We start from the raw sequence: 10,840 nt of genomic DNA on the forward strand, positions 1-10,840 counted from the left end.
TATCGCTGACTCGTGAAGTCAAAGCCCTAAAAGTTACTCTTGGAAACGAAGGAAGTTTCCCTTGACAACATGGTAACTTTAACGCTGAAACTTTGTCACCAAACTTCCCTAGTGTCATACTCAACTGAGAATCGTAGTAGGCCTCACTCGAACTTGGAATCATTACTATCAATGTGCTACTGAAGGACAACAACTAACGATTAACTAAAAGTTAATTATGTAGGTATTTCATTGCATACGTTGTCCAATTTATCTGCTGAGTCTACAAATCGATTTTCAGTAACTATAAAAATATCAGTAGGGTTCTATAACCTTTGCAACATCTGAATTCCCGTGATTACGTTTATATAGTAAGTGTTATGCAATAAATAAGTCGATCCATTTTAGGAGGGGAACAGGCAGAGCAGGCGATCTGATCACGGGGTCAGTCCAAAAAAGCACAGTCGGTGCTTCCTAAACTGATCCGCTTTCATTCATTTCAAAGGAACTGTAAATAGTTTTATCAGGCAGTTTTGCTGTTCCAATGCGTCTTTCTATTCTTTGTTATCATGTTTTACAAGAGCAAATTAACGTTTTCCTTGAATACTCCTATTGTTTCATTGTTTGAAACCAAAGTCGAATCAAAAGCATAGATTTTTGTATTGTTTTCATATAGCCAAGATATCGATGAATATCTGTGTAGTTTCAGGTGCCAAAGTGTCAGCACACAGTATAATGGATCTAAGATAAATGTGTTGATCTCTTTTATACTACTGGTCAGTAAACAGGCTTGAAAACGGCCAGGGATGAAAAGATTGCATTAACACCTTGACCGACTGAATAAATCATCAGTTATGTTGCAAAAAATACAGTACAATATTTCTCAAATATAAAAGATTGGACAGTCATGAACACCTCACTCAACTTGGTTCGCAAACAAGTGCAAGAGAGAGCAGATACTTTCCAACATGAAGTACTTTTTAGGAATTTTCATCCTTGCCTTGTTAGCTGGCATTCGTGCCCAGGATTTTGACGATTTATTTTTGCATGACGAGGCCAACGAGAAACCGGCGGGCGATCGTGCCGACGATTTTGAAGCCGACCTCTTATGGAACGACGAGGCCACCGTCGAGGGACTCCCAAAAAGACAGCCATTCGTGGTTAGTAATCCATTAGCTTTTGAAGGTATTTTAAATTTTCGTTTGGCTAGGGTTAGAGTTAGCAATTCAAAGGCCTTTTTCGGCCTTACACATGTGGGTAGCACTGTGTGACATATTTAGTAGATGTTCACGGTACAAAGTCTGCCAAAGCCAAACTGGCTTCATCCTGCGCAGTTCTCGGGTGATGAATGCGGCTGAGTTCACACTGAAAACCGACAACTAAAATGAGATGGTGAATTTACACACAGCAAAATGACGCTCGGAATGATGGCACGGTAAATTATATATAGGCATACAGATTGGCATACAGATCTCGAAACTCGAGTCCTTTTTGCCACAAGGACGCCTGCGATCTTCCCGTTACTTTTTAAGCTCTTTTACCACTGGGGACAGGGTGGGGACAGGCGATAACAATCTTGCCTTACAAACTGAAACAGAAGCAACAGATAGAAATGATGATGGATGAGATGATGATTCTTTTTCCCTATAAAGAAATTGAAGACTGAGTCTTCTTGTAGCTCAGCGATGAAGCATCCCACTGAATATGCAATGGCAGTAGATGATCAGTAAATAGTAACAAAAAATCCAAGTGAACAAAGAAAATCTTGTCATTGCTGATTATTGGCCACCTCTTTTTCGTGTTTTTCAGCAATGCAATATCGACATTTATAAATGCATCCAGGCAGGCAATGTCAGCAAGAACGAATGTTTGAAAAAATACCTAAACTGCATGGAACAGTTGTCACCAACAAAGTTGCCACCAATTCTCGTGAGTAATCGATTTTTTTTTCCCGCCGACCACAAAACTGTAAAGTTACTATTTGACAAACGGGCAGGAGTGTTTTATCTGGTTTTAACCATGCGGCGAAGATGAGTGGTTTTATATCCTTTAAACACGACATGCGAGTTTATAAAACGGCTTCAAAAACATTCCACAAAAAGCGTGCCCCTCTGGAGTCCGAAAAAAGGTTCACATTGTCAGTGAGAGGAGAACATTAGCATACAAAAAAAACAACCTGTGCCTTATCATCAAGTGAAGCTCTGATCCTCGCAGTTATGAACGCAATTTTAGCAATTGCGTAGCTATAGAGAAGCCTGAAAAATTAAGGACTTCAACGGGGTTTGAACCTTGACCTCTCGATACCGGTGCGACGGTCTAACCAACTGAGCTATGAAGCCACTAACGTTGGGAGCTGGTCATTTGTGGATCCTAATCACGTGCTCCCGTGATGATTGAATCAACTAATGAGAGGATCATAGCTTCGCTTGATATCATATCTGGAGTTCAATATATGATTTCTTTCATATGAACGCAATTTATGCCTTATTAGTTATGCCTTATATAGTTTCTTTACTAGAGAATTATTGAAAACTGAACTATGGATATCGGTTTTCCAGCATTTTCATTGGCTCGCCGGACACAGGATATCAGTTCATATACCTGCTGTACCTCATATGGTCAAGGAAAGCGTCAGCAATAAAGCGAGCTGAAAACATTTTTGCAGCTCTGAGAAAAAAATGGCCAACAAAAGCCGTTCTGGATCAGAATGAAATCAACATGAGAGTTGTTGATCCTGGAGCATACGCGCCTCGTTGGTTATCTATCACTTCATATCCAACGCACCCTCGTAATATAATTGTTAATTATAATGTGGAGTGTTTCACGTACTCATGAATTATTAATGCTTTGAAATCTGCCTCCAACAGTTTGCTACGAGTATATACCACACATCGTTAACTTGAATGAGACACGATAAGAAAGCGTTGCCTTTAGGGGTGGGGGGGGGGGGTCCTTCTTAACAACGGTGGTGTTGCTATGTAAACTTCTGGGCCTTACCTTCGGCGGCCATATTGACCATAGACAATAGATTTTGTACCTCATTTCGATGCGCAAAAACAAAAGTTTTTGATCCCTCGGGTTATTGGTAAGCACTATCAGTTAATGGACGTTGACCATAATTGATGAAATCACGTGACCACAACAGGAAAAAATCCCTTAAAATAACGCTGAACGACATGTTGAATGAAAAAAAAAATCACATCATCAGCCGTGGAACTTCATTAGCGTAAATTTTGCAATTTATCGAAGATAAATTTTCAAGGGTTGTGATCACAGATTTCTAGCATTAGACCTTTTGCAACAAACGATCACATGGTACAAAATCCGCCATGCTGGAGGGCAAGCTCATTATTATTCCCCCACTGGGACACGATTTTTTTCTTTAACATCGTTTGCTTTCACATCGTTTGAAAATAGTAGCGTTGCGACCGTTTTTCTCTGAATAATAGGCCTTTTTCTTTCAAAACACGCGCCTTTACTCGGATGAGGGCTGGCACTAACTACGCATGCCCTACAGTTGGGAACCAGGCCGCTTACTGCTGCTTTATGCTGTCGCAGAAAGCAATAATTTCTTTTGCTGTAGCTATATCGCTCGAATTTTCCAAAAAATACTTCAGTCTGCGTGCCTTGCGTACCTTGCATGCCTTGCGTAGAAATTAGAGCGATTACAGAATAGCGATGTTTGTCGGGGTGTAGACAAAACTTATGGCCTACTCTATGGCCTACCGGTGGTCAAATTTAAAAAAAACGCAGACCATTGCTGCAAATCATTCAACGTTAGGACTGTCTCACCAACGACTTTCTTCTGCTGTTTTGTCGGCCACGGTTTGATCAGTATTAACCTACTGATAGAACAAGGAATCGAGGAGCAGAATGCCGGATAAACTCAACTTTGGGCAAACATCCGAGTATTGCGTGACAGTAAGGAAAACCAGCGGTCGTTGTGGACTAGGTTCCAGTTTCTTTTTGAAACCCGGAAGTAGCCTGTTTCAGGCTCTCAGATAGTCGAGAAAACGAAAAGGATTGAGTGTGAAAAGTGAGTGGGGGCGTTATTTTCGTTTTCTCGACTATCTGAGAGCCTGGAACAGGCTAACCCGGAAGGTGGGGTATGTAAAATAATACATATTCCTGTTTTAACAAGTATGAAATAATTTAGTAAGTCTAAACCCAGATGTCACAAATGTCTTGCATATAACATTTTGAAACCAAGCGTTCAAATGCAACCCGGTAGAAGTGTGCAGTATCTGCCAAAAAATATGCAAATAAGCTACAACCAATCACTGCTCAGTGTTCCCACGATATTTTGTGCATTTGATTAAGTAGATTCCAGGAAAGAGAAAGTACTCCAACCAAACTTTCCAGAATTATCGCTGCAGCGAAATAGCAAGGAATTCGGCAAAATCAGTTTTCCATTTCAAAAGCGTGTGAGAATTAACAATTATGCCCAGACCATGAGATGTAATGACACTATGGATGGCCCAAGCGATGGAAACGTAAAATCTTTCAGTATTTCAAAGCTTCAAACGAAATTTGTTTAATATCGTAGACACTACCGGCTATGGCCTAAACCGTGGCCTAGGCCATGGCCTACCCCACGTTTTGTCTACACCCTGTTTGTCCTGACCTCACTCATTGTTATTGATATGCCAACCAAAACAATGACTTCTTTTTTCCGTGGTTGGCAAATTTGACTATCAAAAGAAATGTGACGTCAATGTTTGTAAACAAGAAGTATCGCTATACAGGGCCACATTCGAGTAACGGCTCGTTTGGTTGGGCAGTTGATGGCAAGCGAGCCAAACAAGCCGGCTCGTCAGCAGAGTCTCAAGATGTCGTCCTGAATTCTGTAGTTAAGCCAAAAAGGAAAGTGTTCTTAATGACAAACATAGCTGTTAGCACCTTCAAACTTCACCTCGGCTTAGCGTTTCAATTTCAAAAGGACATAATGTCCCAAACAAGAAAACGAACAAATCCCGTAATACACATCTTTTACTCCAGAATTTGGAGGGAGATTCAAAATGTAAAACTACTTTCAGTGCTGTTTGTTTTTTCAACCTCAGAAATATATATAAATCACAAAAACGAAGGGGTTTGAATTATGTCTAATACCGCACGGGAATTTTCCCACGCTGCTAAAAACTGATTACTGTTGCTATTGCAAAAGTACCGTGGGAAAACGGGCGTTTTCCATTTGCAAAAAATTTCCGGAAATTTCGGTGGAAATTTCCATCGGGTGAAAAACGTGTTTCATTTAAATCAGGTCCATTCGCCGCCCACTGATTGCGATTTTACGCGCCAAAATTTTAAAAATGTGGCCGTGAATAGCCTGGAAGTGGTAAGACCTTTCAAAAGTTGTAAAAGGAACACACATATCCATCGGAAAGTTTCTAACGGGAAAACAGGACTACCTTTTCAGAAGTTCCGTTTATTCCGGAAATTTTCCAGTGAAACGAACCAAAAACGTGTGTTTCATTTACATCCCAACCGGAATTCCCGTAATTTCTTGGTAAATGGAAAACACCCAACATTTCATCAGTCACTTTGGGGAGAAAACCGAGGAAGAAGGTCTTGTCGAAGTCATTCAAACTTACAGGAAACATTGGTGTCGTTTCCACAAAAAATTGTCGATCGTATTGCTTGCACGATAGGATTCTGCATGATGGAATGCACGCTGAAGCACTGAAAACGTCAGAAGTTTCATCTTCACTCTCTCTCACAGCAAGCCAATGATCATTTCTCCAGTTTCTTTTATGGTGTGTAAGGGTAAATGCTTATTTCTCGAACACTTTCAACCCGCCATTTCTATTGTTTACTGTTTTCTCCTTTCTGTTTCCGTTGAACTCAAGCATGCGCAATAAGATCGAAACCCACGTTTTCTGGGAAAATGGTATTCTCGTCACCAGAGCCTCGGATCGACCCAAGGCTCTGGGAAACTCCATGTAGGAGAACATGCGCCGTAGGGTTCTTATAGCCAAAATTTGGCTATTTGAATCTTACGACGCCTGCTCACTCCTCGTGCTAACATGAATGGATGCAATTAGAGACGCTTTTGATTGTTCTTCACGAAAACAAATGAGAAGACACTTTGTTTCAGGGTTCCCCAGAGCTCTTCTCTCCCTCAGTCAAAAGAAGAGCTCTGGGATCGAGATTGGGAAAATGGAGTCCATTATCCCAGAGTCTCTCCGAGCGCTCACCCGCTGACCAAAAAGCCCGAGGACTCTGGGTACTAGATGGCGGGCGGCACTTGTATCGGGAGAACACCGCTGACAATTCGGTGGGAGAATTTCGTTCTTAGTAACAGGCTTGCAGTTAAGAAGGACCCCCTTAATCATTGTTTCCATTCCTCCTTTGTAAAAATTAAAGATCTGACATTTTTGCATTTCAGGAAAACTTTGTTCAATGCAAAAAATCTTTGTATAAATGCATCCTGGATAGCAACAAAACCAAAATGGAGTGCTTAAGGGAATACAAGGCGTGTATGGCAGAGTTATTGCCTTCCAAACCACCACAATTTCTGGTGAGTGCATACGTTCTCTTGAACTCCTTCGCTAAGTCAACCTAAAAAGGGGAGATTGTCTTTGGTCATCATTTTGTACTCACGTTAATATTGCTGTTGCTATTTTGTTAGTTAGTTAGTTAGTTAGTTAGTTAGTTAGTTTGTTTGTTTGTTTGTTCATGGTATTATTCTCGGTAGAATTAAAAATATCAACTTTTTGTACCTCAGCAATGCAAAATCGACCTGTATAAATGCCTCATCGAGGCTGACAATGCCAGCATGAAGAATTGTATGGATGAATACAAAGATTGCATGAGACAGCTGATGCCATCAAAGTTGCCACCATTTGTGGTAAGTACTGAAATTCTTGGAATACATCTATATCCACTTACAGCTCTTTACAGGACAACTTTAACTATTTAAAGGAATACCAAAAAGGATTACCAAAATTATAGGGAGGTTTTGAAAATCAATTTTTGTGTTTTTTCTTGCTGTTTTTTGTTTGTTTGGTTTCCTTTTTAAATGTTTTTTTTGTGATTTTTTCGTTTCAATTTCTTGGTGGTTAATTATTTCAAAATTTTGTACTTTAGCAATGCAAAGTAGACATGTACAACTGCTTCAAGACTGGCAAGCCCAAAAAGGAGTGTTTCGATGAATACAAGGCATGCATGGCGCCGCTAATTCCTACCGTACCTCCGTTCATGGTGAGTACTGGTCTTTATTTCATAGGTACTGAGATTTATTGACAAAAACCATAGAGAATAAAATTCGTACTGATTCTAAATGTAGCCAACCAGGAACACGAACCACAAAATTTCACTTTGAAGAAATATCGTTCGTCCAATCAGCAACGCGAACGACGAAATTTCACTAGTGATGAATGATCGTATCGAATGGAACGTCATCCAACAGCCGTTGCACAAAAACCGCGCGCTTTGAAAAACGGCCGAAAGGAGGTTTGCTTCTGTTTGCTCAGTTGGGGAATTTATTTAAGAACAAGAAAACAGAAATGCCGCTCAAAAAAATGAACGAGTTGTACGATTGCTTGAACGACTTTTGAAAACGAAGGTCGTAGATCTAGACAGGCCGAAATGGAAGTTATTCCAGCGGTTGAGCTGAATGAATAATGCATCAATCAATTCCAGCGGTGCCCATCCCCCCCCCCCCCGCCCCCGGGCAACCGCTGGGCATTTGCTGAAGTTGTCAGTCCCGGGGGTGCGACCCCCGGGCATTTGACACACGTGTTTTCGAATTAACATGGAAGAGTTTATCGGAAAAGACGAGGCCTTCAAGACAGATCTTGCGAGCGTAAAATGCGATGAAAGATCATTTAAGATGTCTTGATTCGTGACAGACAAAGTAGCCTGCGAATACAGGCGCCTATTGGAAGGCGACGATCCCGGGGGCGGGGCATTTGCCCGCTTTCTTCGTCCCCACCCCGGGGCATTTACACAGCTCATGTGTCCCCACCCCAGGGAATTCGCCCATTTTTAAAAAAAAATGCTAATGCCCGACCCGACTTTCCTTCGAAGTTTAGTGGCTAGCTTGGAATGACAACTGAAGAAAAAGGGCTATTCCACAAGCATAACAAATGACCTGGTATTTGAGAAAACCAGAGAGGTTCGTTAGTCCAAACAAAAACAACTAAAGAAGCAAGGAAAGGGAAATAAACCCAAAGGGTCGGTGCAAATTACGTCTGTTACACATGTGCCGCAATATACATCAACGCGCCGTTGATCGAGCGTTGAGGAACATAAACATTCGAACAAAATGTAAGACCAGCGCATCTGTGATACGAAACAACTTGTTGTTTCGTATAAGAAAACTCACTCGTTCGCTGCGCTCGTGAATAAAAATCGTACCCGCACATTTTCCTTGGATTAATCTCTATTTATCGTCATAGAGCAAAGAAAAAATCATTCAATGTATATGTCTCAGTGATAAGTTACATCCTTTTATCTTCTGACTAAACCCGCGCTTTCACTGCATTCTAGTAAGTAGAAATCTTACTTAGATAATAGGAGATTTCCACGATCGATCATAGATCTTAAAAGCGATCGTTTTTACTTGGAAATCAACATGACTTTGGTAATGAAGCAACATTGGGTGGCTCGATTACGTCTTCTTTGCGGCTGCGAAATCGATTCCCATAAGAAATTATAAATTGTTGTCTTTTTTGTTTCCGTTAATAGCGAGCTTGCAAAGATGAGCTCAAGAAATGTGTGGACAGTAAGTCAACACTGCTTGCAAAGGCAAAATGCTATATTGCCTTTGCAAAATGTCTGAAAAACAAAGGACCAAGTGAAGTCGTTCTGGATGCAATCGAAGATGCCAGTCAGATGGAGAACGGCTCACTTGCTGTGAGTATTCGCAGGCAATAACTATCCTGTTTTAAGAAGAAGCACCCGCATGATCTCTCAGTTGTAAAAGCACCACTGAAAAATGCAATAACATTCATTCACAGCCAGGTCAGGTTTTATTTATTTCGCGCAAACTTCTCTTGAGCAACCCAAACGGCTTCTTCCTAAGGCTTACATGTTGGAAAAATGGGTTGAATAATCGCTTCATTTTTTAGTTTTCTATGACTTCACGTCAGCTTTGAAATGCGGCTGTCGCGCTTCTTTTTCTGAAATGTAACTTGAACTACGTAGTTGACCCAGTACTTCCTTCTATATTTTCCTTTACTTTTCACTTTTTCCATCCTACAATATAATATACTTGCAAACTGTCCTAGAAATGTTCTTGTAAGTTATTGAATGTGTATGATGTGGTTGTAGTCTTTCTATCCACATATAGCAAACATATTTCATCCTACCTTTTTGTGGCTTGAGGAAGCTTAATAAAACCCACAATAATTTGCTTCATAACCATGCTAATGTGGGTCAATGTTTTCATGACCCTCACGAGAAGTTCAATGTACTCAACTCGCGAATCAGTTGTACAAATCTGAAAGCCGTTGAACTATTTAACATTTTCACAGCAATGCAAAGATGACCTAAAAAATTGTCTGTTGGAAGGGAAAGACAGAAACGAGTGCTTGCAAGATTTCAAAGCATGTGCTGCTGCTCAGATCCCTCCATATATGGTATGTACATAAATTAATGGTTAATTAACGTAAATGTCTGTTTGTTTGTTTGTTTCTTCAGAAGAGTAGAGTCATACGAAAGGAAAATTGACCGTTCTCCGAAAGGAAAGCGAAGCACTTTGTTAATGGCTCCCCATTAAATTATGTGTACGTAAGAAACGGCTTTTAATTCCGCAGTCTTTTTCAGTTGCTTTAAAAGAGGACTAATTTTCCCGAAAAAGGAGACTTCTGCGCCATCGCCCCTTTGGGTTAATGTGACTCCCATTATTCATACGGTGAACGAAGGTTTTTTTTTTCTGTGTGATGCAAGCTTACCTTGTTTACAGAACGGACACCTTCTAGTAGGTATGGCCACATAGATAATCTAATGTAGCGTGTTTACGTGGAAGGTTTAACGTAAATGTCTCAGTATTCTATTTAGGCTAGCACAAAGAAGTTGCGATTGTGAATTTTGGAGCCCACCTTGTAAATGTATGGTGAACTGTATAAGTCAAATCAAATTCGAATGGTCGCAGATAAAAAGAAAATGATACAAAGGTTTGATATGTGGCATATCCGCAAAATTGAAATTATCCTCCCTATACTTCATTTAATTATTTACTCATCTTTTTATTTTTATCCATTAATTTATTAATCTATTTATTCTTATCTCATGCCCGGTGCTGTCGAAAGCACAAGATGATAAGATGAATATTTCATTAATTCAGAAATAATGAGGGAAGAAGGGCTATTCACGTCATATAGCTTCATAAATCTCGATATAATAGAAGTGTTACGTAATCGGTTTTCTGCTTTCAAACAACATGATAATCATAATGCAATTTAGATACACTATCATGTTAACTTCATCATGAAAGATTTCGTTTCTCAACTCAGATACGATATTCGCTTCGGATCTTCTTGCAGAAAATAAATACCCGGCTTTGGTTCGCGATGGCTATACTCGTGACATATCTCGAGTTCACATCAGTTCACTATCACCAATCCTTCTTTTGTTTTGTATGTTGCTCGCAGAAAAAGTGCATAAATGATGGAAAGGAGTGTGTCAACGGCGCTAGCAACGTCATACAACGGATTATCTGCTTGAAGAAAGTTGCCATATGTCTGAAGAAAGGCAAGGAATCACAGGCCTCAATCTAGTCAAGACTTGTCTCCCGAAAGAAACTTCCTCAGTTTATAGGACTGATCATGATGCCGTTTATGACGAAAACAACGTTTGTGCAAGTAGTTTGTTGATTTGATATTGAATAAATCAGGAGATGAAACGTCTCTAAAATGTC

At 40.2% G+C, this 10,840-nt stretch overlaps 1 protein-coding gene across 1 annotated transcript; it reads left to right on the forward strand.

Annotated features, from left to right (window-relative positions):
* Window positions 1-882: 882 nt before the first annotated feature.
* Window positions 883-10,840, forward strand: LOC138054451 (uncharacterized). Its single transcript, XM_068900890.1, has 8 exons — window positions 883-1,139; window positions 1,789-1,908; window positions 6,365-6,496; window positions 6,704-6,826; window positions 7,066-7,179; window positions 8,668-8,835; window positions 9,456-9,560; window positions 10,575-10,840. Exons 1-8 carry the CDS (start codon window positions 948-950, stop codon window positions 10,698-10,700), a joined length of 1,080 nt encoding a protein of 359 aa, XP_068756991.1. The 5' UTR covers window positions 883-947; the 3' UTR covers window positions 10,701-10,840.

Source organism: Montipora capricornis, chromosome 6 (genome assembly GCF_036669925.1).
Source record: "Montipora capricornis isolate CH-2021 chromosome 6, ASM3666992v2, whole genome shotgun sequence".
Taxonomy (NCBI): Eukaryota; Metazoa; Cnidaria; class Anthozoa; order Scleractinia; family Acroporidae; genus Montipora; species Montipora capricornis.

Coding starts and splice junctions, on each gene's coding strand:
- LOC138054451 (XM_068900890.1), top strand. CDS start 948: ATGAAGTACTTTTTAGGAATTTTCATCCTTGCCTTGTTAGCTGGCATT. Junction 6,827..7,065: donor CAAAGTTGCCACCATTTGTG/GTAAGTACTGAA, acceptor TTTGTACTTTAG/CAATGCAAAGTAGACATGTA. Junction 7,180..8,667: donor CTACCGTACCTCCGTTCATG/GTGAGTACTGGT, acceptor TTCCGTTAATAG/CGAGCTTGCAAAGATGAGCT.